The sequence below is a fragment of the Gavia stellata genome, chromosome 14 (genome assembly GCF_030936135.1).
Source record: "Gavia stellata isolate bGavSte3 chromosome 14, bGavSte3.hap2, whole genome shotgun sequence".
Lineage (NCBI taxonomy): Eukaryota > Metazoa > Chordata > Aves > Gaviiformes > Gaviidae > Gavia > Gavia stellata.
In genome coordinates this window covers 22,065,958-22,093,634 of record NC_082607.1, presented here as the reverse complement: position 1 = coordinate 22,093,634, position 27,677 = coordinate 22,065,958, and the positions used below count along the sequence as shown (strand labels likewise).

The following is a 27,677-nucleotide window of genomic DNA, read 5'->3' as shown; positions in this document are numbered from 1 at the left end:
ATGGCCACCGAGCTGGAGCCGCCGGCGGCTGGCGCCGTGCCGGGCGCGGCGCCGCTGGAGGCGGAGGAGGACGAGGAGCACTGGCTCTACGGGGGTAGGTACCGCCGCCCCCGGCCGCGCAGCCAGGCCTCGCCCCGGGCCGCGCCGCGGGGGTGGGGGGCAGCGCACGGCAGCCGGCCGCCCCCGGCAGCTCCCCCGACCCCGCCTTAGGGGCCGCCCCCGGGCTGGGAGGGGGTGTCCGCACCTGCCCGCGGTGTGCCGGGGCCGGGGGTGGCTCCCGCCGGGCGGCACGCCTCTGCCCGGATGCCGGAGGGAGGGGGCCGGCAGCCCCCCGACCGCGCTCCCCCCTCGGGGGCAGGCGCTTTAACTGCTTTTTTTTGGGGGGTGGGGGGGGTGTTATTGTCCTTTTAACAATAACACCGTGATGCGAAGAGGTTAACGCGATGCTTTGTTACAATTTCGGTTTCCTAATCGTCCAAACCTTACTAACCCGATTGATGCAGGTGAACCTCCGGGCTGACGGGACTGGGGGCGGGTGTGGGTCTAGGAGAAAGTGTAGGACTTCATTCAAACGCCTTTGTCCTCCTCACAGACTTTCCAGCTGAATGCTTCTATGTTTCTTCTTCCCTGGCATGTTAAAAGTCTCCATAAAGACCTTCACAGCTGACTTCGGTTCCTTATGTGATGTTTGCCTTTACTCCTTCTCCTCTTAGACTTTGCATATGTATTTTGGATTTTGTTCTGTGTCAGTGGTGTGAGAATTCACTTCTGCAGATAGGTTTTGGTTGTTTGTTGTTTTTTTTTTTAGTTGCTCCATTTCTAGTTGAACTTTGTTGAAAAGAGAACATTGGGGTTACAGTGCCTTGGCACTACTAGGTATTTCTGTAGCTGTGATGCATTTTGTGCTTAAATTTAGCTTTTTTTCTTTCACTTGGGTAATTTTCTTTTTTTTTTATTATTATCGTTTTTGCAGACGACACCACTGGTAAGCAAGAAGATGGACCAATTTCTGGGTGAGTCCGAAGACTCTTTATTCATTATAACAATACATGCTGCAAGGACGATCAAGCCATGTTAAGCGTAGCTTCGTGAACGCTTTAGACCAGCGCTGTTGCCAGGAACAGCAGCCTATCCTTTTCCCATCCCGTGGGGTCATCCCCAGCCGCCACGCTTGGGCTGGCACAGCATTTATGGATCTGGAAGGTGAACTGGATCAGTCAACTGGTTTGACTTAAAACTAACTTTGAATCCTTTTTCCCCCCCTCCCCGATTAGTTTTAAATCAGAGCTGTTTTCCAATTTAATTCTCTGGCAAAAATGGCGCCTCGAGGATTGGCCTTTGTGCTGGCCTGGCATTGCTAAAACTGTGACCTGTGTGTTAGCCTGGGAAAGCTAAAAACCTTGAGCCTAGGTGAAAATCTTGATGTGATCGAATCAGCAAATTATGAGATCTATGAAATGCATGTGGTTTGGGTAAGACTCTCAGATAAAAGTGTTGGGGACAACTGAATGATCAGTTTTGCTTTCTATGTACGGAAAATATTGTCTGTCCTTGATCGTAACTCCCCTATATTTGTATCGGGGCGTTTTGCACCAGCAGAGTTTTCTCAGCAAAAATATCATCCACTTGCCGTTTTTAAATGATGCATGGTTTTCAGAAGTCTTGATCTTCACTGGACTTCTGTGAGCTCAGCACCTACAAAAGTTCAGTTTAATATTTATTGTCCTTTAATGTCATTGTCAATTCAGTATCTGAAATTTCTGAGATTGTCATGGATACTATCCCACTTCTGTAGTAAGTATCCTCTGCTTAGGGAGTATGAGAACTTGTTCAAAAACAAGTTTTAGGCAGACTTGGTAAATTGTTACCTAAAAGTATCAAATGAGCTTTATGAGAAGGAATAACTTTTAGTTTAGATAGAAATTTACTGCTAACTTGCATAAATCTGTTGTTCCTCGTCACTTTCATCTGAATGTAATTTTACTTTACAAGCAGGAGTAAAAATCTGCATTTCCAGCAACTGTCTCCAGTAACCGCAAGATGCGTGAGGGAAAGTATTAGTGGTCATGCTAGCTCTCCTTTTTTTTTCGTTTTTTTTTTTTCCCCCTCTTTTTGGTTTTTTTCCTTCTCTTTGTTGCACAATGAGAATCTTCCTAAATGAAGAGCTGTGGGGTGTTTTTTTAAAAAAATGACTCTTTGTCTGCTATGTTGTCGACGGCTGCAGCGCCAGGGGTACATTGCTGGCTTGTCTAGAGTATCTGTCTCTACCCATGAAGCAGAAATCAGTGTAGTGCAGGATGCAGTATCCATTAACATTCCTTAGCCTAAAGGATGCATTAAATACCAGCAGTCTGCGCAGGATGCTGTTCCGTCAGCAGCGCACAGGGTTATGTTGCCATTCTGGGGAAATTAAATAGCTGCAACGTTTTTTTGCGTGCAGATGATGGCCGTGGACCTGTCAGATTGTTCATTCCTGGGAAGCAAACAGGTTAGGGAAAGACTGTTACTTAGCAAATGTTTGTTTGAACTCCGATTCATAAATTTTAATGCACACCCACAGATACTTCATGTGACTTGAAGCTGAAGGTAATACTTGTCACTCTTCCTTAATTCAGTCATCTTGGATTCTTAAGAAAATTCTCGGGTTGAGGTCAATGTTACAGATTTCTTGGACTTGGCAAACAAAAAGCAAAAGGTTTTGGAGCCATCTGAGATTTTCTGGTCCTTATGTAACAGCCTATGTCTGCAACTTAGAAATACTTTTAGAGGCTGATTTTCCCTTAGACATCTTGGCTGCTTTTTATAACTTAAAGCCTCTTCAGCTGTCAGCTCAGGAACTTGGCGAAAATGGGACCTGTGCTTCCTTGGGTAGCTGCTGAAGCTTCAACCCTTTTTGATCTTGGCTTGATTGTTGAATTTCTTTGTATATGGGGCTTTTCTAATACGGGAGCTTCGGTAACTGCTCAAATTGTTCTTCTTTGTTCTTTTTTCTATGCTCAGTAACTGCTTTCTGAGTTGCGTTAGCGTGATCTTTTGGCTTACTTGTTTGGTGTCTCCTTTCCTGCTGCCTCTGAAATGGCTTTAATCTGACCAGTGTTTGGATTCTGTTAGGTGTTACCTATGTTTCTTTTTGAAGATAATCTTGTGTGTGCTGCTTATCCAACATGGGGTTTTAAATTAACAGCAACGTCTCCACAAAGTACTGGTGGAGAATTGGGTTTCCTGGGCTATTCTAATTGTCTCTTATGAAAAGCCAGAATTATTCTGAAGTTCTGCTAGGTTTTACTTATGACATTAGAGAAAAAAGGTCTTTGTATTTTAGCTTTCTAACACTTAGCATACTCTTTTCTAGCACGTGTATACCAATTTGACTTTCTTGCTTGGCTAATGCAATAAACAGTGTTAACATTGGTACGAACTCTTTAATTGGAGGTAGATCTGAACCTGACCATTGCTGCTTTAGGACTAATTTGTAATGAATGAGAAGATTGGATGGATAATTATTTGTCTCTTCTTCTCTGAATTTTACCTCCTCATTAATGTAAGCTATTTGTAGAAACACTAAAATCACTTTTTCCTTAATTTCTATGGGACAGATGCCCTTGCTGCTTATTAAATATACGTATAATTATTAGCATCCTTAAGGACGAGGTGAAGTTTTGCTTACTATAGTCGTATTCCTATCAGTTGTGCTTGTGTTGAACCAAAGCTGAAAGCTATTATAGTTGCCACTTACATATTAGCTGTTAAGTGGTGTTTGGCTGGATAGCCATGCTATCCGTCAGGTGCTCTTTGGAAGCACTAAACTGATTCTTTCCAACAAAAGCAAAGCCAAGCAAGGATGATTAATTTTTTGTTGTATAGTTGAGCTAACTGCCAGCAGAATAAACACACTACATGAATAAAGCCATTATATGAAAGTCATCTGGATGAATGTTTTAGAAATGTTTATAGGTGAACTTCTAGATTGGGATTGTCGACTTTCTTTTATCTGTCACGTTTACTAGACATGCAGAATCTTCTCATCCTTTGCAAGATGCTCCTCAGGAGAATCGGCCTGTCAGCAATGAAGACCGAGAGATGTCGCAACATGTATGTGTTCCACTGCAAATGGTAGACATAGTTATTTTTGTGCTTCTCAATACTCGTGGATAAAAAGATGTAAGCGTAAAGATGCTGGTGCTGCCTAGTACGTTACATTTGTACTGTAGGAGTGTACTGACGGTCAATTCCCAATGCTAACTACAGCAACAGGCTTCTCTTCTCAGCCTACCATGTGTAGTGGGTAGTGAACCCTGATCTAAGTATTGCTTCTGCCCACTGAAGAGGCAGGTGAGGGCCTCTGATGCTGCAGTTTGGCAGGAAAAGCAGAACGTGATGTTACCTCCAGCTCGATATTTAGTGTGACTTCTCGAGGGTCAGTAAAATATGGGAAACACTGGGATAGGAAGCCCAAAGTGCTGGGAATCAGTTTTGATTCAAGCTCAGACCTCTTCGACTGCAATCTAGTGGCTCCATGCTGAAAGAGTAGGAGGCTTGCTTCTCCACCCTCTCTTCCTCTAGTCTTTTTGATGGGTTTATTTTCTGCTGCTGTGGTATGTCAAGAGGGCTCATGCAGAGTTCTGACAAGCCCGTGTGCTGTGGAAAAGGAGGGAGGGTTAGGAACACCTTCCTCATTGTCTTTTGTAGTGGTGAGGTGTTAATTCAGCTCATGCATCTTGTAAAACTGCACTGCTGGATATCTGGAAGATTTCCTTTGCTTTTGTGCCCCAGCAGTGGTGCTGCACTGGAGTCAAATCGGCAGCTGTAAAGTTCTTATGTAAAGTTAAGTGACTTGGGGACTGAATGTGTTAAATAAGCCACGCCGAGCTACTCAGGAGCTTCCTACCACAAAAGTTGTGGTGAGAGAATATTTGCTCCAAGGTTCTTAGGTGAAGCTGGGTGATTTGGGTGATTTTTATTTGTGACTGTATACTTTAACCATGGACCTGTAAGGGAGATGTGTCAGAAAAGCCCTAGCTCTTTCAAAAAGAGTAGGGGAGAGGAACGGTGGGACATGATGAAATTCTTAGAACTGAGCTAAACCTTTCCCACCTCCAGAAATCTTGTCCTGATTGTCATGTAGGGTCACTTCTTCAAAGGACATAGCAGTTTCTTTGTGGGTACCTGTCCATTTATGCTGAAGACTGGTTACTTCTCTGGTTTTTGCCTCCAGAGGCAACTTTGTATAGCCTGGGAGTGCAGTAGGAAGTTACGTCTTTATATCAGAATCATTCTTTCTAATAGTCCTTCGTCATACAAGCTTTGTAAGATTTGGCTTACTATCCCAGGGAATTTATCAGTTTTATGTATTAATGAGCTCCTGTGTGCTTTTCTTGTTGCTAGGCCCTTCCAAGTGGTGAAGATGATGAAGATGACAGCGATAGCGACAGTGATGATGATGACGTGAAAGTTACTATTGGCAACATTAAAACAGGAGCACCATCGTACATGTACGTATTGCTGATTATGGTGTCAATTTTTGATCTGAGGTAGCTCTAGCGCATTGATCAGGATTGAAAGTGGGGATGAGAGTTGATCTGTCTTCTGGGAGACGTGGGAGTAATGGCTAGAACACTGGAATGGGATTAGAAACTGATGGGCAGCTCTGTCCTGCAATGGCTTGTTGGAGAATCCATCTATAAAATAGGAATGATAATTCATGGGTTTGCTGTTGGAAAATTAACCAAATAATTACTATGCTTCATCGGGCAAAGTCAGAGGTGGGAAGTTACATGTAACTCGTCATCTGTGAAAACTTCAGGAACCAAAGTCTGTATGGATATTTTTCAGCTGTCTGATTTTTTTCATGATTCAGAAATGGTGAGGCTGGATTTGCAAACCAGGAAATTATGTCACTGACTTAAAATTCTACCTAATTTGCATTGAATAAAAATAATAAGACAGCATTTTTGCTTGCTGCTAGCAGCCTTCCTCTTAAGGAAATGACTTACATGTGCTTTGCAGCATATTCTAATTTTTCCACTTTATGGATAATTTCCGTCTCTTGTTGTAGAGGTGGTTTCACTCTGATGGATTACTCTGAATAGCAGTGCTCCATCCGTTAACAGCTCACTAGATTTGGCAGATATCCTTTTCGAAATCTCCTTCTACCTTTTTCTCCTAATTCTGTGATCTATGTGCAACTATGATTTCCATGTTGTTCAGTTCCGTTTAAATACTAAGTACATTCCTGGGCAGAATGGTAACTGCCACTCTTGGAAATAACCTTGCCCCTCATGTTCAAGACAATCCCCTTGTGTTCTGTTGTTGGTCAGTATGTTTGCTGGGTGTCTGTAGGGTTAGAGAAACTGATGCGGCAGATGAATCTCACTTTTAAGGTGTTGAGACTTAGTACTAAAAGTCGTAGGGAGACATGAGTAAACTCAGGTGAACTAAGCATCTTCTAAAGGATGTCAGGGGTTGAATGCATGTTGCATGAAAACCTTCAACCAAGTAATTTGTTCAAATACCAATGTAGTGATTCTTTTCCATATAGGGGAACTCCTATGAATCTGAACTTAAAAACGGGTAGAGGCTATGGAGCATCTGCTTCAGGTATTGTTGTTTTATCCTTCACCTTTTGCAGTATTTCACTTATCTGGCACTGGCAGCTGGAGCAGCTGCAAATCTTGGTCTCTGTTTGGAAGGATATGAAATTAGTGCATCTTATTTAAACTAGGACTAGTAAGTGCATTTCCTAAAGATAAGTGCTCCTAGGACAGTCTGAGGATCCAGTGTGCAATGGAATGATTTAATTGCCCATCTCGGAACAAGCTGATGATAATTCTGTTTAAACTAGAAAAAAAATACATTGATTATTAATTTTACAGTAAAAATCCAGACTATTTCTAAACTGTGTTGTTGCACTGGGTCCAAACATTCTAAATTGCCTGGAGAAGAACTTTAACTCTGTGGTCAGTATACTGAGCTACTTGCAGTGTAAGATACTAAAAGAAGCACTCTGGCCTTGAGTATCAGCTATGCATATTTCTGCAGATGAAATGTTCCCCACCATTCAGTTTAGTTTATACTGTATATTGAGACTTGGATTCTGTCCTTCCTCGTGTATGAGACTGTCCTTTCATGGGCTTAATATACCTCCTTCCATTAATTTCTTGATGCAAATGACTTATCTTCTGATTGAGAAAATAAGAACAAATTCCCCTTGAAGATTATGTACCCAACAGATTTTTGCTGACTCCAGTTAGTACACGGTCCACTTGAGACTGATCCTGAAAAAGTCTCTTGTTATGAGAAAACGTGTATATTGGGAGGGAAAAATAAATATTTTGCCTGGGGAGAAAAATAATTTTTTTTTTTATTTGGTGTAAATTTCATGCATGCTCTAATAATTTATTCTGTTTGTCTGTAGTACCAATCTGGGTTGAATTTGCCTCTCTGCTGTTCAACTGCAAGTGCCATATACCCTGGCTACTTATTTATAAAGTAACTGAAGTAATTTTTATTAAAAAGCTGATTGTGGTTACCTACATGCTATAAAGCCAGCAATGAATTCACAGTAGTGCTTTATTTTTGACTGGAGTAATTTGCTCAGCAAATTAGTGGATTAAAGGCATTGCATTAAAAGTAGTAACGGTTTCTCTCTCTCCAAAGCCAAGTTGCAGCCCAAAGGTATTGACTTAGATGCCGCAGGGAATATAAATGGATTGCCTGTTATAGAAGTGGATTTAGATTCATTTGAAGACAAACCGTGGAGGAAACCAGGTGGGGCCTCACAGTTCCTTGTGGTAAATATTCTCTGCAGTTTTAGTTGTCTCTCTAATTTCACATGTACTTTCTGGCCATTTATTGTTGCCAGGGAACAGGGAAGTCGGAACGATGCGTATTGCTCAGCCTCTGATGCCTGTCTAGACAGTGACATTTACTGATTGATCAAGCCATGCTTCTACCTAAAATTGGGTTGTATTTACTCTATTAATTTAACTTCCCTAAAAGGAACAACTATTTTTTTAATGTTCTGTTTTATTAATTCCCTCGTTCCAGAAAATATTGCATGGATATCAATACAATAATGTTTGTTGGCCTTAAAGTCAGTTGAGTAGGATCAAGATTCGGCTGTTGATGATGCGTGGTCTTCTCTTCATGTGCAGCAGCTTGCTTATTCCCCGTGCACCCTTCTCATTTGGGTCCTGGGGATGGCCACACTTCTGCAGGAAAGTACCCTTTGCAGAGGGCAGCAATGGTGGGAATTACCATGTGAGCACATGTCATGATAGGAGGGCCATCTTTTTGTGTTGAATTCTCCTGCTGCAAACAATTGGTTAATAAAAGGAAGGAAAAGACTGTCTACTCTGACAAGACAGGCTAAGATTTTTCTTTTAGAAAAGCTGCATTGCCTAATTCTTTGCTAGATTCTGCCCCTAGGTCCATAACTGTGAGTGAGCAGTCCCCTCTGCTTTTGGACAATAGTATATAGACTGTGTCCAGACAAATAGTACTTTGCACAGCAGGTTTTAATATGTACATGGTCTTTATTGTCTTCCTGATTAGTATTAGGGAGATTTCTACTCGGAAGCGACTCTTGCATGGCAACTGTAGGATGCTACAAATAAACTTCTGGGTTTCATCTGAATTTGATACAAAAGTAAATGGAGGAACCAAAGAGATCCAAATTTTTTGCTGTGCTACTCATAAAACGTGCTATGATGAAATGTTAACTGAAGCAAAAAATCCACTTGCCTCTTCTCAGAAGTAATTCTTCTCCCCACCAGCCCTTGTACTTTATTTATCTTTCAGAAAGATTGCTATGCTGAGCAAGTAGTGCTTTTATAAGGTTGTCTGTATTGTGTTTTTGGTATGAAGGGCATCAGAGTATGTGAAGTGCTAATAACTACATAGACGTTGTTCAAGGAACGTGTGGACAAGGCATTGTGGGACATGGTTTAGTGGGCATGGTGGTGTTAGTTGATGGTTGGACTTTTGATGATCTTACAGGTCTTTTCCAACCTTAGTGATTCTGTGACGTATCAAACCAGCACTAAAGCACTCTGTGATGAGTAGTAGCTCGTACAGACATAATAGAAATGTAGCCTTTCTTCTGCAGGGGATTTCCCATCGATTGTGAAGTGAGAAAGAGGGGGCTAGGAAGAAAATAAGTTAGAAGGAAAACAATGAAGTGAAGTTCAGAGATAAAGCATGGAAATCACTGTGGTCATGCTGACATCCCTGGACCAAAATGAAGCCAGCTAGCCCTAAAACAGTGTTGAAGTACAAATAGAGGGAAGATGTCTGCAGAGGTGTGGCCTGTAAGTTTATTTTAGATGGCAAGTAGCTTCTTGCTCAACGGCCTTTCAGGTTTATATCCTTTACAGTTAATTGTTCAGCATGTTGGTATCTCTTTAAGTGAGGGAGAAGAAGAAGAAATATGGTGTGGAAGAACTGATAGAGGGCTGAAATATAGGCTGATAAAATAGATATGTAAATGTCATGTTGCTGAGCCTGTGTTGGCGAAATTTGCATGTTTGGGTGGTACAACAGGAAGAGCGGCCTACCTAGAAGATAAACTTAACCTCGCTGTATAGATCCAAGCTCAGCACGGTCAAAGTGTTTTGCTTAGCCCTTATATATCAGCTCCTTGTTTTAGAATTGGTCTGTCTAGGAATGCCTTTGTGAGGAGGATGTTTGAGGGTCACCTCAGCAGGGCTGGGAGATGCTTTGTAATGCTTCCTGTTGTGAGGTGTGCCTTACAGAGCTAGTTGCAACTATGTTTGTCCCTCTGCATCTACGTTTTCTTGGCACGCAGTTTGTGGCCACCTCTCTCACTCAGACGTGCTCATGCTGAATTGGCACATTTCACAGAAGACTGTCAAAGTAAGATAACAATCTTGGAGGGCTATAGTTAGGATCATGACCGAACTGTAATTACTTGTGTAGTCTGAGACTTATCAATAAAAAGCTTCCACTTTAGCCCTGTTTCACAAAATGTGTGAGTCCCAGAATCTCTGCTCAAAGCAGCAAAGGCAATGATGGTCAGGAGCAGAACGTGTTGGCTGTTCAGGCTGTAGTCCCCCTCCCACCGAAAGATGCAGCCATCTCTGCTGTGGCACGCGGCAGCTTTCTAACAGAATGAAATGGAGAGTAAGCTGTGCTCTCTAAAAGATTTTTGTTTTCTTAACTCTTCATTTAAGCAGTTAAAGGACAATTTGAGAATGCAAATCTGCTAGAATCCCTGGGTTAACTTCTGCCTTTGTCAGGTGCTGATCTTTCCGATTACTTTAATTATGGATTCAATGAAGAAACGTGGAAAGCTTATTGTGAAAAGCAGCGACGGCTTCAGCTTGGACTGGATCCTGCTCCTCCAATCAGCACTGAAAATAAGATCACGGTAGGTGACGTGTTACTCCTGCTTATGGCTACAATAAAACTGGGGCTTGTTTTTGTAATCACAGCAATGAGAGTATAAGAGCAGAAGATACCTTAATACCTATCTGTCCTGTGTTCCTCTCAGTGATGGGAAATGCAAAAATGTATCTTTAAAGATTAAATCTCTCTGCTAAAAATCTTTTCTCTATGGAACGAACAGTTCCAGCTGCTTGGCAGGTTTGAACCACTACAGTAGCAAGACTTGAGTGAATTTCCAGTTGACTTTGAGGCTACCCAGCTATAGGGATGTGTGGTTGGAAGACCCTGTGGATGTGGGAGGTGTAGAGAGGGGAGCTGGGCATCCATGGCTGTTTTGCTTGTTGCTGTTGACCGTTACAGTTGTGTGGCTGCCTTTTGTGTTTGGAGGCTGCTTTGGCCATCAACCTTTGCAGAAGTCCATCAGGTGGCCAACAGGTCTTAATCAGAACTTCAGCCAAAGAGTCAATACAGCAAGTATTACTATTTCCAGTTTTTACTTAAGAACTACATGAAAAAGGATATGAGATTGTTAAACTTTTGGACTTCTAACAGGAGATAGTGGACAGCAGGCTGAGGCTGGAATAGCCAACTAGTTTACAGAAGTGTCTGCCGCCGTGATTGAAGAATAGGTTTCTTGTTTGCAAGAGCCCTGGGATTGTTCCTCAAGGGAGCTCTTTTCCTTTGCTGAGGGTTAGTCTCTTGATGCTACATTCAGTTGAAAGTAAGGGCATTAAACCCGTGTGTTATATATTGCCTTCCATAGGTTCAGCAAGGAAGAACAGGAAATGCTGAAAAAGAAGTGGAAAACAACATCATCAAAACAGAATTCAAAACAGACTTCTTGGCTCTGGTGGGAGGACGCATGAAGGCTGGGCCTCCTCCTAACAGGTAAGAGATGATGCAGACATAAAGCCTGGGTGCGCTGTGTTCTTCATGGGGGTGGCTGGGATCCACCTGGGCCGTATCTGAATCTCCTCAAGCCTGAAAGAGAAGAAGCGTTTAAACTTTACAGGAAGCTACTGTGGTCAGTCATTAACTGTTGTCTTCAGCAGTACTCTCCTGAGGGTTTTGCAACCCCTACCTACCCATTTCCCTCTTCTTGGTGAGATCCTCACTGTAGGGCTGCACAGGGAGGGAAACCTATATCCCAGCTGAAGGGCCACATCTCTGGGAGTAGAAAAAACAAGGCAAATACCTCCGCTTTGAGGGCTTACCTTGCTGGCTGGTTGTGCTTACTTGGCTTATTCTTACTCCCACGATGTTAATCTTTGCCTCCTGAAGTGGATTACATGTTTGGCAGCTGATAAGAGGAGCTATTGGTTTCTGAACCTGTATGCCACGCTGCTTGTTGCATGCTAATTAGTTATTTTCTCCAGTGAGAGAGAGGCTGGACAAAGCAAAACAATTGAGTCATTTTGATTGGCAGCTTCTGCTGGGAAAATCACTTTGACCTTATGAGGTTGATGGTTTTTTGTTAAAAGCTTCAGAAAAACAAAGCTGTGAAGAAGAGCCAGAACTTTGGGATCTGGGTATTTCTATTGCTTTATTCACATGACATCTTTTGCACACCTGTCCTGCCGAAATCAGTCCTGCATTCCAACTTTCTGCTTTGTCTGAGAGAGAACCAACTATAAGCTTCAAGTATAAGCTTTAAAGCTCCGCTTAGTCTGTTTGCATTTCAGCACTTTGCTGGCATTTCTGTCCCCCTTCATAGTGCCATCAAATCAGGCAGGTTTGTTTCCAGCTGTTACGCATATCTCCTGAGATTTTTCGAAAATTGGCACCACTGCAAAGTAAGCTGATGCTATTATAACTCTACAGCATTTTTGTCCATTTTAACTTGCAGTCTATAAAAATGTTCTTCCCCCAAGCGTGACCTGGGTATGGAGATAAAAGAACGTGGAAAATTGTAGGTTCTGTGACTGATTTCCACTGGTGTGTAGACAGCACTGTTTCTTAGCTACATGAGTATATTTTTGTTCAAGGATCTAGCCTTGATTTCATTGAAGGCAGCGGCAAAACTTTTTACTATAATGGAAACAGGCCCCAGGGAGGTGGGCTAGAAAGTGTCTGAGAATCCAATTTGTAAATCACTTCAGTAGTATCAGCAACACTTGGGAGACTGGACAGAAGGCAGGAAAAATCTGGGCTGATAACGTTAAAGGCTTCTCCTGATAAATATTCTCCACTTTCTCTGGGCCTGATCTGGGAATGATTATTCAAATCTGGAGAGTGAGTAAAGGATTTCAGCTCTGAACCAGAGTGTGCAATCCATCTTATTACATCCGTATGTGGTGATTCTTTGGATCATGTTTCTGGGTGTTCAGAGAGACCTACCTCACCCCTGCAAGCAGAGCTCAAATTGCTCAAAAGTGAAAAAGGACTTCCCATTCACCTCTCGTCCAGTTTGAGCGCTGCCTCTAGAGATTTTTCCCTGGTGGAAAAGAATGTATGAGAGAAGTCTGTCTAATAGTGGGGAAAACTGCTCCTTCTAATGTCCTTGAGCCTAAAAAGATGCATCTGCTTTGTACCAGGAAGCTGGGTGGGACAATTGATGTGATCGGTGGCCAGGCAGGCACAATTAGGAGAGTGGAAGGAAGACGTCGTGATAAGCATGCCTCTGAGGAAAACCCAATTCAGGTAAATGTTTTGCACAGTCTTGACAAATTTTTGGTTTTATTGCACTTCTAGTGAACCCTGAGCAAATGTCTGTGCATTCCTGACCTCCTATGTCACTGTTTCTGTCTGCAAAGCAGTAGGTAGCATATCAACCCCGTCGAGACGTATGCATGTATCATTCCCTTCTGCAGGTTGAATTAACTTATGTGTTAAAAGCTTTATCTTGCTAGAAGCTGGGGATTGTCCTTTAAAGACTAGCCTTCCCATCTGAATGGTGAGGCTCAAGTTCCTTTTCTCATCAGCTCTCCCAAAGTATTCCTCGGGGTGTGTAGCTGGGAGGCTCTTACGTGGATTATTCCCTTCCCCTCCACTGTCGAGTTGGAATCTCCAGTTCTGCAGTGGAGGACTTTTACTTGGGGCTTGTGTTTCTTTTTACTTTGAAGTAACATTTAGTCTACATCATTAGATGCAGCCTACGCTTCAGACGTAGGGTGGGCCTGTGTTACTGGATCTTGTCCCTTGTAAGAAATAAAAGCCTGGGGTTTAAAACTGGAGTCAGTTCTGATCTTGCATGTCCAGTGTATGACCGTAATGTTCTGGCTGGCTTCTTGGTAGGAAGGTGTAGGGTTTGAGGACCGTCTGCCAAGAACTCTTCTCTCTTAACCACCTTCCTTCTACCAACCACTCCTAACTTACCAAAAAAAACCCTAAATATGGAACCTTTCCCCCGTCTAGCTGCAGTTCCTGGTTTTGTTTTGATATGTGTTTTTGTGGTCTGTTTATTCTTTTAGTGGTCAGCTTTCCAAATTTTGCCAACAGAAGCCCAAAAAAGAGTTTGCCTAAGAGAGAGAATTTGCTGGGAAATGGTTGATGTTCCTCCCACTTACAAGCATTAATACCTGTATTTCCAGGTCATTCTGGTATCTCTGCATATTGATCATTCCTTCAGCAGTAGTGAGTACGTGACCTGCTTTTGTCAGACAGATGCGAATCCAGTCTTCCTTTGACCAACGTGGGCACAATTTAGAGCAGAATTTGGCCTCTTGCTGCCCTCAGGAAAGATAAACTGGGTTAAAAAAAAAAAAAAGGAAGCACTACTGTGTCACCCTCAAATACATCAGCTTTTAATCTGAAGCCTGTGTCAGTGGCAGTTTCCATGAACAAAAGGTGTTCATACCACTGTGAAATGTCAACTGTCTCTCACAGTTGTGTATACAGCTAGAATCTAGTCTCGCTGCTGTTCTGCGTAAGAGGCGATACCTTGCTAAGCACACTGATTGCTTTGATCAGCCTTCCTTCCTCCCCAAAAAACGTTATCCCCTGGGTATTGCATAGCCTGGTCTTTCCAGGTATCACAGTGCTGCCTGTTTTGGTGATGTGCTCCCTTCATACCAGCGCAGTGAGGTCTTAGCTGCAGGAGCAAAGAGATTAAAATGCTCTTTTCTCGTTCCTCTGCCTTCTAAGGTCCTTGGAGACCACGGAAGTAAGCCACAGCCCCCACAGCAACCCCAGCAGCCATCTCAGCCCCAACAGCCACCTCAGCAACAGCCGTTTGCACCACCAGCAGGCCCACCGCCTCCCCCGCTCGCTGGGCCACCTCCACCACACTTCCTCCACCCTCCTCCACCAGTTACTTCTGTTCCACCTCCCCTGCATCCTCCAGGTATGTGTTCACACAGCAATATACGGCAGTCTGAGGCTGCAAGTTAGGATGTCCCAGGCTTGGAGCAAGGCAAAGGTTTAATCGTTAAAAGCTGTGGGACAGTTGAGTAATCAGGTAACAGGTCCTTAGACCTGGCCAGTCTTTGTTCAGCGTCTCCATCAGCCTATTTAACATTTGCCCTTGAATACTTAAAAAATGGCAGCTGTTCCTTGAAAAAAAAGGCTTTGCCTCCATTGAGAGAGCCTTTGGGTGCTACCGATCCATTTGCTTTATTGATAAATGTAAAGAAATGGGTTCCTGTTTATCTGTGGAGGAAGCTAAGGACATAGGAATTGCTATCCTGCGTCAGATCAGGCTGTTTAGTTCAGGATCCTGTCTGGCTATGACAGATTCCAAATGTTTTGAGGGTGATGCTGGAATTGTTAGAGCTGCTGTTGCAGAATTGCCAACTTTCCTCCTAATCCAGGTCAGTTCTTGGTTGGTTTATGCCTTGAAATGCCAAGATTTGTATCTTTCTGTGTTTGATTCTGTGCGTTGTATTGTACCAGCTGCCACTGCAGGATGATTCTTACTGCTCCTAGAAGAGTCTAGTGTCCAGTGCAGACATTAGAGCGGTGCTTCATTTTAAAAGCAAAATACAGATAATATAAATGAGGTCTTTACCATGGGTTTCTCGACCATTGGTTGTGGTCCGTCCTCAGCATTGGCAAGTTTGTGTGCTCTTACCAATAACCGGATGGGTTTTTATTGTGCTAAGAGCACTTGGCGCTTGAGGAGACACTGTCAAGATAAGTCCTGTGTCTGCAGGAATGCCCTTTGCCTCTGCAGTTACAGTCTGAGTCCTGAAACCTATTGAGATAGTGGAAGTAAAATTTCTAATTTTTTTCTATTTCATTGTCTTGCGCACCACGTTAAAGAACAGTTTCACTGTCTCTTCTGTGCATGTAATAACTCAGTTTCCATGAAGTTTCTTAATCCATCTGCAACATGGAGGCCAGTCATACTCTTTCTGGCCACCAGACAAAATAGGGCAATGCTGGTGGAGAGAACAAAGAACTTTGCAACTGAAAAGCCCAAGTATACGTACTCATACTCATGCATAGGGTCCTTTTTCTGTTGACCCTTTTCAATGCAAGCTTACAGACATATTGGCCACGGCCTAAGACACATTTTTCTGTCTTCACTTCCTACTAAGTCTGCGCATCTTCTGACCCAAAGCGAGTCATGTCTGTGCCCCTGTTGCTTCTGGCTTAACTAGCGCATCGAGGTTGAAGTGAAGGCCACGCTCTGGGCTTCCCCTGGTCCTGCAGGCAGCCCCCAGACTTCTGAGAAGTCACCAGGAGCATGTCATGCAGCTGCTCCTGTATTTTTGCACTGGCTCCACATGCAGAAGATACAGAATAAAAAAAATGGTCAAGGCTTTTAATCTGAGGAGGGTTATTACTGCAGTACTTGCTGGTGGACCATGATAGCTTTTCCTACTGCCTTTCATTAAAGCGATTGGCAAAATCAAGATAAATTGTTCACTCGTTCTTTTCTTTGTTGACCAGGGTGTCTGATTTCACTATGTAGTTACGATTGACTTATTTTTTTAAAGTTTAAAAAAACCCGACCAACCACAAACAAGCAAAAGGACACACTGGTGTCTGCAGCAGGTTCTCCTCTCCAGCTCCTTCAGTTGTTCTGAAGGCCAAATCAATTGTTTGTTGACACTTGGAAAAGGAATTCTCTAGTGTAAGAGAGCAGCAACATTTAAAATTACAATATAAAGGTAAAGAAATCATAATTCGGGAAAATGATATCGTTTGTAGGCTAGTTACTGCTTAATAGCACCAATTTTTCTGCTGGTCTCTTTGCTCAAATATGTGAAATTTATTCGAAAGTGTGTTTTCAGGTTTAGCTTGAGGTACAGAGATGACGTGCTTTACCTGTTGTCCTCACTTGTTTTGCTTGCTTGTTTATCTCTGTAGGTCTGCCACCACCCGGTCCTATTCCAGGTAGGTGTTAACTTGCTCTTACTACCAGCAGTGATTCTGAACACGCAGATAGCCCTACCTGAGCGTTTGGATTCAGTAACATGAGACAGGATGACACCAAGGCCCATTTTAGAGCGCAGTTAATTTAAGGCTAATAAACTCCAATGCAGCGTTGAACTCCAGCTGCTTATCTTATATTCTGGACCTAATCTGTTGGGTTTCTTAATACAGATTATAGATTTTGTCTCTGAAGACCAATGTAGAAAGTGGAATGGAGACCTTCAGATGGCAAAAGCCACTTAGATTTGAAATGGTTTAGTTCTTGTTGTGGCATTTTCACAGCAAAAGCCTGAGTGACAAATTGGTGCTTTGTGTGGGAACTTGGAGTGTGAGACTGTGCAGAATGAATGCCATTTCCATCAGAAGCCTTTGCTCCCTGGTGTGCAGCAGAGATGGTGAATACTAATAAAGAAATGTAACAACCAGTCTTATGCATAAGTTAAGAACCCCACTAATTCAGAGCTACTATAAAACTGAGTTTCCTCTAGCTGTAATTTTTTTTTTCTACTGGAAATTTTGCATAGTCCAGGGAAGACAAATTCAGCTGTTTGTGTAGCAGACCATTCGGAGCGATAATTCTGACCAGATGCCATACGGCTGAAAATCCAAGGCTGGTGGTGACCGCGTACATGCAGTCAGGCCACTGCCTCTGTGTTATACTGTATACTTGATTCGTGTACTTGCAAAAGGTCTGCGCTCAGAGCGCTTTGGGCTTGATGTGCTTGTCCTCACTGTATGTCAGACACGTTGGACCTGATGCGCAGCTTTTGTGTCCGTGCTTTTGTATTCATGCTCTGCCCTGGGCTTCCCAAATGGAAATATGGAAAACCTACAGTAGCTGGGCTGTCCCTCAGACTGAGAAAATTCCTGTTTTTGTTAAAATGTCACTTTTCATACTCCTCTCAATGTACAGTAATATTGCAGAGCTGGTTTTCATTGTTGTCGTAGAAGGAACCTGCTCATAGTAAGCTTGGGTTTAGAAGAACTATATTGTAGTGAAACTGGATGCAAACTGGTCTTGATCGTAGACATTGCAGCGCGCAGTTGCTTGTCACGTGCATTTAGATTAAAGTTGTTTGGGAGGAGCGAGGTGGACGAAATGACCAGGCTGTTGCAAAGAACTTCCACTTCAGGTAACTGGGTCGGAAAGGGAGATGAGGGAGAATACCTGCTAATTATGATAACGATAATGGTCCGCCACCATTAGAGTTAGGTGCTTATAACAGTAGTACTTTGAAGTACTTGCACTCGGTGAGAGCCAGTGTGGGTGGAATGCCCTAGGCATTGCATTTTATTGGAAGACCTTAGGAAAAGGAGACGGGAGGGAAAGCATCTAAGAGTGAGACGTGTCCCCCAACTTGTTTGCAGCGTAAATCTCCACTAGCTAAGCTGGAGACTTCGGGCTGCCTCTTTTTGCAGTGAGATGCTTCTAGGGAGGGGTTCTCCTGCCCCATTTTAGGTGTTCGAGGTAAGAGGTGACGAATTGTCCCACGGTTTTATTGACTGTGCTGGCTCGATCTCCATTCCCTTGAAAAGGAACCTGGAGCTGTTAGCCTCAGTGTAAATGACTGCAGCTAGTCAGATGACTCCTATCCTTTGTATCAGTACAGTTTGGTCCTTTTTTTTTGTTTGCTTAATAATATAAACAGAGGAATTTTTATGCAAAGTCAAGCCAGTGGGTGGTTAGTCTGTTCTTGTTGGCATTGGTAACTGCCTATAGAAATAATGGTTGCTTATAGTTACGGAGACAAGTTTAAGAAGTTCCCTTAAGAGCAGTCAGCACATCCTTCTCACTTTCAGGTTGGTCAAGGTTGAGGACTTTGGTTTCCAAGGCTTATGTCACTTCTGGAAATGGCCTTCATAAACTTCTGCCTAATTCTGCTTTCTTGAAGATACTGCCTTGTGATTTTGTATAATAACTCTTCGTGTGTTTGACATTGAGCCCGTTTTTAAAGTGTCAGACCTTGCAGACAACTCTCTCTGCATCGTTGGTGATATGTCTTCTCATGATTTTTAAATGCATCTGTGCTCAGAAAATTGGCTTTCATTATAAACGAACAAAATCAGGTGAATTCTATGTTACGTGCTTTGTAAGAGACAAAGTTACTCATTTTCATCAATGGAGCAATAAAATCTTTGCTGTAGTTGCAGCGTGTCTGCATCCCAAGAACCAGGCTTTTGTCTTCCACAGGACTGTAAGGTTAATGTTTACTCCTTAATGATTCTTATGTTTGAGATGAATTAGCGAAAATAGAAGGTAGTTCTTCTTTTATTTTTCTTTCCATACCCCTACAGAACTAACACAGCTGTAGGGTTTCAATTTTGGTAGGAGATACAACCCTGAAGGAAAATTATTCCATTTCAAACAGGGCCTTTAATTTAGAGTAAAAAGATGCTTTAACTGCTTTTAACTGTAAACAGCAATGAAGTCTTGTTCCCTCGTGGCAAGCTGTGACATCTTTGTGATGACGTACGCTTCTGTGTCTAGGGTTGTTCCCGCCGCCTCTGGCACCACCACCAGCTCTCCTCATTCCAACCTTGGATGGGTAAGACCACACCTGGGCTGAGCCATCGGCACAGCTCCTCCCTAGTGAGGAAGGGTGGAGGATAGGTCTAAAATCAGTGCTTGTAATTCTTAGTCTGGTCATGGATCAGGGTGGGGATGAGAGCAGAATCTGTAGGGAATCCTCTGTGCGTTTACCTTGATTTGTCATGTTTGTGGCACTGGCAGGAGTCAATAAAATCTAGGCGTGTGCTTAGGTCTAGTGCAGAGTAGTTGATAGCACGTTAATGTTTCTCCAGACGCTTTCTATAAAGATTCTCCAGGTAGTATGTAAGCACTGGTTATTTCCCAGGAAGCCTGCCTGATTTACAGAAGGGAGGGGTAAAGCAAGGCGAGCAATTGAGTTACAGCAGTTTCAGAAGCTGCGGCAAAGCAACCGCACGTGTATGCGTTTCTGATAGCTTGCGGTGCAAAGTGAAAGAGATTCAGTGAAACCATGGGTTTTTCAGAAAAAATCGGCTAAACTTGCAGCACAGACGTACCTGCAAGGGGTCACTGATGTTGGTAACATGCATCCTTTTCTCTCTCCGCAGCCAGCCAGCCAGCTACAATAACAGGCAGCCTCCTCCATTTGGCTACAACTCTGCAGGTGAGTGCTGAAGATAACAGTCAAACTGCTTATATTGCTCTTCTCTGGTGCTGGGTAGTTCGGGTTTTTCTTAGGCTGAGGGTCATTGTGCTTGCTTTAACTTTAGGGTCTTGCTTGCGCCCCAAACCATCCCAGTCACTAGACACACATGCAGAGTTTGACTGTGCCATAAAGTGTTTGGAAAGCTGAATGTTTTGCAGCGACGGTGAGTGCAATTTTGTAGTTGAGTGCTAAGCCTCAGATCGCTGTTTTCGGTGCGGATACCCGACAGCAGCGAAGCTTCCCCACCTGCCTCAGCAACATGTGCTTGTTTGCAGACATACTTGCTCCTCGCACTCACTGACGCTCTCTTCCTTTTCCCGCTCTCAGGGAGGAGCACAACCATCAGCTTGGCATCTCCTCCCTGAGCCTTTGGATGCTCTCCTCCCCTCCGTTTAGCATCTTCCTTGCCTACAGGCACATGCAGGCACCTCCTTTTGTTCTGTAATGGAAGAGGCAGTGCCAGAATTTCGGCAGATTTCCTTCCCTCTTGCAGCCCTGCCAGCCATGCCCATGTCCTCTCCCATTTCCTTAGTGACCAGCACCTGCAGCGGCACCTCCTCGCTGCGCTGCGCTGAGCAGACGGACTCGCAGGCAGCACCGCGCTGTCTCCTCCGCAGGAGGCGGTTGGAGGTTGGAGGAGTGGGCAGCGTGAGGCCTTCCTGAGAAGGAGGAGCCTCAAGGGCTGTCGTACGCGCAGCTTTTCAGCAGCTGGTACTGCGATGGGATATGAGCTCGCTGGTCCAGCTGAGCAGGCCCCAGCAGGCCAGCACCTGGATGGGGAAGCGCTGGTGGCTCTGGGCTCATCGGGTGGCACCCTTCATTAACAGGTTGTGCCCCTGGCCCTCCCCAGCTGCCCTCTCAGGCGAGAAGGGTGAGAAGTGAGACCTTCCAAGGGTGGCCCAGAGCCCAGGGCAGCGGGAGAGGGGTGCCTCAGCATTGCAGCACCTTTGCCCTCTAAGCCAGGATGTCTGGCAGGGATGGATTGAAACTTTTCTCAGTGGAGACCTTATAGCATGTGCTATATAGCAGGACCTATAGAGAGCGAGAGCTGGGGGAGTACATAGCCCTTGCAGTAGTGTGTTGCGTAAGGGGCTGGGGAGATTTTGCAGTGACGTCTGTAAGTATCTGGTCTTGCTTGCGTCTTCCTCAGGGAAGAGGTGTTCCCACGTTCTTAGCAAACTGCTGAAAGTAAAAGGGGAGAGTGAGGACAGGAGGGAGCTGGGCCATTGTTGTCTCCTTGGATTCAGCTGTACCTCCAGAGGATATCTTTGGAAAGGGAGGGCCGGAGAGGATACTGTTAATGCCTCAGATGAAGAAGGATTCTGCTCTCTCGTTGCAGATTCAGGTTTTATCAGCTACCCACCCATCTCCACATCCCACACGCCCTGGGTGACGACGGTGGACAAAGGCACAAGCAGTTCCAGCAGCAGCCATTGGGAGTACTCCGGCTCGAGGCGTGAGAGGGAGAGGGAGCGTGAGCGGGAAAGGGAGAGGGAGAGAGACAGAGACCGCACTCCCACCACTAGTGAATACAACAAGTGAGTGCTGGTTTTCTGCAGCTTCTGCTCACAGCTACCCAGTGGGGAGCTCTGGCCTTGCCCTGGAGCACAAGAAGGTGTTTGATCAAGGAATGGGATTATAGATTATACCAGTTTTAATTTTCTGAAATGTCTGGGGCAGAGATACTTTGGATCAATAGCTAGAGGACAAACTAGGAGCCGCTGTCACTGGCTGATTTCCTGTGTCTGTTTTTTGTTTAAATCCAGCAGAACCAGTTACGCTTGCTCTCCCACCTGTAGTGTGAGGCCAGTAAATGAAATAGCCCCTCTCTGTTTACTAGGTATTTCACAGCTCAGTGTGAAACATTGGCCATAGGAGCTGCTGCTTCTTGTCTTCTAAATGCAACTGTCAGATCAAAGGAGAAACCACCCGTGCTTTGCTCAGCTCTCCTGTAGAGGCTTTCGGGGCAAGGAGTGCCATTCACCAGGAGTCAGCCGTGAAATGTAAATCCTTAACCAGGCGTTTCTGCCAGCAGTGCTGGAGACAACCACCTTGGTGGGAACTGATGTGATCTCAGGAGACAGCAGTGCTGGGAGCACTTGTGAAAGGCGGCTTTCAGGCTCCCGGCGTTGATCTAGAGAGCTAAAGTGAAGGACAGGCTGCAAAGACTCTTTCCGAACCCATCACTTTTTTGTTCTGTCACAGGCAGCGTCAGTGTTTTGCAGGCTTCAGGCTCAGAAATGCCAATAGTCATTCAAAACATGATCAGAATGCGCATTCCTGCCAGAGGGGTGCTGCCTGCTGGGGAACTTCCCAGCCCAGGGGGTGAGCAAATAGGGCAACGTTTTCCTAACCTTTCCCCCCCCCTTTTTTTTTTCTCCTTACAAGCTTGTGGGCACTGTGGGTGGAAGGGGGAGGAACAGAACAGAAGACAAACTTGCTACAGTTTGAAGAGCTCGTACTCCCACACTTCCTGAGCAGATTCACGCTGCAGCCGAGTCCTGTGATCAGCACTCCTGAGCACGTTGTTAGCATTTCTGGGCGCTCTCGAGCGTGCTGACCTCTAAGATCATGCTCGCCAAAGCAGGGCAAGTAGCCGTGCTCAGTGGAGTCCTTTGGAGCCCTCCCAGGCGATTGATACTGGACATTTATTTGTCTAGCTTGTTTCCATGAGTGTTAGGACGATGTTTCAAACGTCCCTTCTCTCAGAGCCTGAATGTTGTTTCCCACAGTGGGACTTGTTAACCCTTTAGATTTTGGCTTTCAGAAGTTGAATAGGGACTACGAGATGTAGAGGGAAGGGGAGTGTGGGGTGGATCTGAATTTGGGGGACATCATGCCCACTCCCATGTGTGGATTGAGTGAGGGGCCTTGAGCAGATAGGTGTAGGCAGAAAGACCATGTCAGCTGTACTCACAGTTTGAGTTTTTGAGCTTACGGGGAAGAAAATAGTCCCTTAGTCTAACTCGCACAAAAGAATTACAGGTTATCTGGGACAATAGTGTTGTGAGGTAAAATCCAGCAGCAGGGGAGGCCGAATGATGCGAGGAGGATGTTTCTGTTGTTTTTGAACAGGGTAGCTGGATGTCTTGGACATACTCCAGAAGGATCGTGAGGGCGAAAGCCCCGAGACGCTGGCCACGTGCCTCCTGCTAAGGTACTCCCTTGGCAAATCCAGAGAACAAATTTTGCAAAGCCTTTGCCTTGAGAGGCCGGGAGAAAGCCATGGCATTCAGCTGCTTGGGCTTGTGAGCTACGTAATAGGCAAATGGAGAAAGTTATCTCCCTGTGGTTAGAAACTGGGATTGGGTTCAATCAGCAGCAGCAGCAGCTTATTGTTACAGGTTTTTCCAGGAGTGTCACAAATACCTCAGCCTGTTGATAGCGTAAGAGGTGACAGATTTTGTTGGTGAGGATGAGGTTCTACAGTCCTGTAAACATGGCTCCTGACTTCCAGGTCTGCGAGTGGTGTGTTCCTCTGCCTCACTTCTCCTTTCTCTTCTTAAGTGATGATGAACGATACCGCTACTACAGCCGAGAGCGCAGCTACGACTTTGAGCGTGACTACCGCCGGAGTCGAGACCGCAGCAGGGAGCGAGAGGATCGTCACCGAGAGCGCAGGCACAGAGACAAAGAGGAGAGCAGCAAGCATAAGTCTTCAAGACGGTAAGAGCTGTCTGGGGTTGAACTGGGCTGTTGGTGGGAGCACACCTTAGCTGCAGACGAGAAGGTCGGTGTTCTCAGAGTGAACTGTCGCCCTGGGTCCTACTGGCTTCCCGTGACCTGCTGATGTCCTGCGACGTGACATCCAGTCAGAGAAGGTGCTCTCAGGCGTCTGCCTGGGCAGGAGGCCGAGCTGGCTGGAACAGGGAGCGGAGTCCTTGGTGTTTGGAAGTTCTCAGGCAGCTGGCAGGATGTCAAATCGCTGCCAACAAAATTTCGGCACTGATTGACAAAGGAGAGGTTAACCTGTGTTAAACATCACGTCAGAACAGCACAGCTCCCACTGTTAAGAAAGCACACACAAAGTAAAATGCAAAACCGTAACGGAAGCACCAGCTTTCAGTATTGCATGTTCTTGTGCTGAAGAGAAGAGCTTTCTTCAGCCTGTAATCTGAAGTTTCCTCTTGGAGCAGGAGGCCGAGCACTGCGTGATCGGAGCTGTGTGCCCAGTGCTTCTGATAGGGAGGTTGATGATGATCTGGACAAAGATGAAACACTTTTGGAGTGGAGAAGGTTGTCCTAAAATCCCAGCTTTTCTGGGAAAAAAAAATGTATTTGCTACAGATGATCTTCCTGTAAGAGCATTCTTCTAGCGAAGTAACAGCTCCGCTCTGTGGTCTGAGGCAATGCTCAGGTGCTGTGTCAGTTTACATCCTGGTAACGACTTGAGCAGACTTGCTGGGTTTTTTGGTGCTTCAGTTTCCTTCTTTTAGATGAAATTGATGTCAGCTCTGTAGGTAACTACCCTTATTTTGACATTGGTATCAGAAAAACTCCTACATAGTGACTGGAGGCAAAAGGCTGTTCTCATCCTAAGGGAGATGGGTAAGTTTTCAAAAAAGGACTGATTGCTGAAGGGTTGGAAACAAAGTGATAGGAGGAGAGGACAGGACCATAATGAAAATTGAATACAAAACAAATGGAAGCTGAGCTGATACCAGACTGAGAAGCTGATAGCTTTAAGGGTTATTTCTCAGCTTCCTCTACTCGGAATTGAAATCTAGTGTTAGATGCCTGACTGCATGAGCAGGATGGAATTCACCAAAGCAGTGTCAGAACCTGCTTGAGAGCTTGATTTACAGAACTGGGCTGCTGCAGGTGGGAATGAGGTGACTTCCTCTGCCCCTTAAACCACACACGGATGCTCTCTGTCTTGCTCGAAGCAGGAGGGTGGGAAGTGTTTGTGAGCTAAAGCAAATGGAGGAATCCTTTTTTGTTTAAGGCCGCTTCGAGTGCATATTGGAGTCCCTGCTTGAGGCAATTTGAGATTTGAGCCTGTTGAAGGCATTTGCAGGAAGATGAAAGCGTTTCCGTGTAGTTTCCAGTTTACTGCAAATTGACCGGTCTGAAGGAAATCGCTGACGCTTGTTTAAATATTAAAGGACTGTCACGTTGTTCAAGCATAAGCCACTGCCGCGTGGCTGTCCACAAGGTGGCTGAAGGTGCGTTGGGGAGAGGCAGCAGCCTTTTTTAATGACTATGAAACCGTTTATTAAACAAGTCAGAAAATTACTCGAAGCCAGGAGCTTTTTCAGCCGGGGCTTCAGTGGTTCAGCCAGTTAGGTGTCTGCTGCTGAACTGGTATCCCAGCTGCGGTAGGAATTTGTCTCTACATCTGACTCTGTCCCCACTGGTGGAGCTGTGTGTCTGTACTTTGTGACCGGACATCTTCTGGTGATAAATTTAAGCCTCTTTTTCCTGTGCTCTGTTTTAATTCTGCCACTTTCACACCATGCTCAGCTCTAGACACCTCACTTGGTTTTCAACCTGTGAGGAGAAATAATTGCGTGTTTGAGAAGCAGCAGAAAATCCCCTCCCAGGAGGGGCCAAGAACTGGAGTGGGCAAAACCAGAGCTCCCGCCCTTCCGCTTTCCCTGATGAGGGACGGAGGCTGATCTCTGTGTGCGCGGGTCGTGTCGGGCACACTGTGCGTACGCAGCGCAGCAGGCCATGGGCAGCGGTGCCGGGCTTGGGGGCATGCACAACCTAGTCAGAGTTACTTCTGCCTGGGGTTTGTCACAGAAATCCTGTACAAACATCCACAGCTGTCCAGCTGCATCTGCAAAATAATTCCGGGCGAGGAGATAGAGGAGTTTTAAAGCACAAAGCTAGTGAAGTGCCGGGTTGTTTATGAGTAAGCGGTAGTAGAAACAGGGTCTGCCTCCCGTTAGGAAACCCATGTTTCTCTAGCTACGTCGATCCCTTTCTTGCTTCTAGTCCCAGGATTTCCCCAAGATGTTCAGAGGAGTGAAAGTTTCAAACGCCTCTCAGATTTAGGACTCTTCCTTCTCTCAGCAGCCTCAGTGCTTCACCTTGAAGCTTGAGATGTGTCAAAATTGTTAGAGCTCCCTTAGGAGTGGGAAGGACACCGAGATGTTGCTTATAAAAACTATTCAAAAATTATTCTGCCAGCAGTCTGTCTGGTACGCTGCCTGCCTAGACTGTGTGCTGAAGCAGCATGTGGTGTGAAGCAACCACCTCCAGCGGTTTGCATAACCTGCCCTCGGTTCAGCCACGTGTGGTATCAGATGGTCCCAAATAAACACGATGAAGCCTTTCAATGGCACCGTGATGCCCTCAGCAGATTTGTCTCCTGTTTATTCTAGATTAAAGCACTCTCCGTCGCCAGACATGCCGTAGAGTCAGTGCGTTTGGGGCTCTTCCGGGGCAGAGCTGCGCTGATGAAGGCTCTGATGTAACTTTCTTCTGCCCTTTCTTCCCCACCACAGCAAGCAACACGAGAGCGAGGAGGGGGAGAGTCATCGGCGGCACAAGCACAAAAAGAACAAGCGCAGCAAAGAGGAGAAGGAGACCAGTGAAGATGGTGCCCAGGAGGGAGAGGAGCAGGATGCCAAGGAGTAACCCAGGCCCACCGTCAGCCCTCGGGAGGAACTTGCTGCTTTTGAACCAGCGTGGCATTGGTGATGTTTTGTTTCGGGGCTCTGATTTATTTTTTTATTTTATTTTGTTTTTTCCAAGGGAGGAGAGGAGGCTGACTCTGGGTGAGCAGTGCATCATGTGGCAGTGGCTTGAGAGCTGAGGCTGCACATGCAGTTTAACTACTTTTTTTTTTTTTTTTTTATACGAGACTATACAGCAGTACTAGTATACAAAGCACTGAGCTACTCTACTCATAAACATCCCTAGGGAGAACTTTGTTGTATCAGATCCTATGGTTTCTGATGGAAGATGGCTTCAGCTGAAACTAACGCATTTAGGTAATAGTTTTTTGTTTATTTTTTGTCATCATCATTCCTTTTTGAAAAATAGGACAGTAAGTGTGACTTGAAATTTATTGTCCAAAGAAAAGTGTGATTTAGATCCTGAGAGCCAGCTTAGAGTCTGGCTTCTAGTGGTGAAAAGTCTCATCCCCAAATAAATTTCTTTATAGCTACAAAAATGTCTTCTGATTTCTCTGTGGCCAGCCGGGCAGCACGTGAGGAGGAACCGCTTTTACTGGCGGGTCACAAGATCCTGCTTTGGTCTGACAGCTTTGGGAAGCTGTCGGGTGTCTTTACACGGGGTGTGCAAAGACTTCAAACCTAGCTTTTTTTGGTTTTTATTTATCCGTTGCAAAAAGTTCTATTGTATATTACACCTATAAGTGGGAAGACCCATAGCAAGAGCATGAGTTTCTCCTTAATTAGTTTTGATTAACTGTTGGTTTGTTTTTTTTAACTAAGAGTTGCGCTGAATAATCTAGCACAGTAGAGAACATGAACTCCCATCTAGCAGTTTGCCCTCATGGGGTTGGCTTATTTTTATTTGGCCATCACCAACACTCCTGTGCAATGCATTCCTTCCCCTGAGATCTCAAAATAAAATCAGTCAAATTCCAGAGTTTGTTTGGACTTAGTGTTGGTTGGGGAGGAGGCACCAGAGATGTTCCTGGGTGGGAAGAACAGGGGAAATAATTCTGAGGGGTTTTGGTATGTCTGGTACTTAGGATACTGCACTTCTGTTCGTGTGTGGGTCCACAAGTGTCTCATTTTTAAGTATTTTCCACTACTTTGACTTGTTATTTAAAACTGTCTTAAA

The 27,677-nt window shown here is 44.9% G+C and overlaps 1 protein-coding gene across 1 annotated transcript; it reads left to right on the top strand.

Moving 5' to 3' along the window:
• On the top strand, window positions 1-27,677 carry LOC104264557 (pre-mRNA 3'-end-processing factor FIP1). The gene is made up of 16 exons (XM_059824365.1): window positions 1-94; window positions 974-1,013; window positions 4,008-4,092; window positions 5,386-5,492; window positions 6,539-6,597; window positions 7,657-7,767; window positions 10,257-10,387; window positions 11,168-11,292; window positions 12,939-13,044; window positions 14,488-14,686; window positions 16,657-16,683; window positions 19,211-19,268; window positions 19,819-19,874; window positions 21,256-21,454; window positions 23,424-23,582; window positions 26,369-27,677. Exons 1-16 carry the CDS (start codon window positions 1-3, stop codon window positions 26,499-26,501), a joined length of 1,689 nt encoding a protein of 562 aa, XP_059680348.1. The 3' UTR covers window positions 26,502-27,677.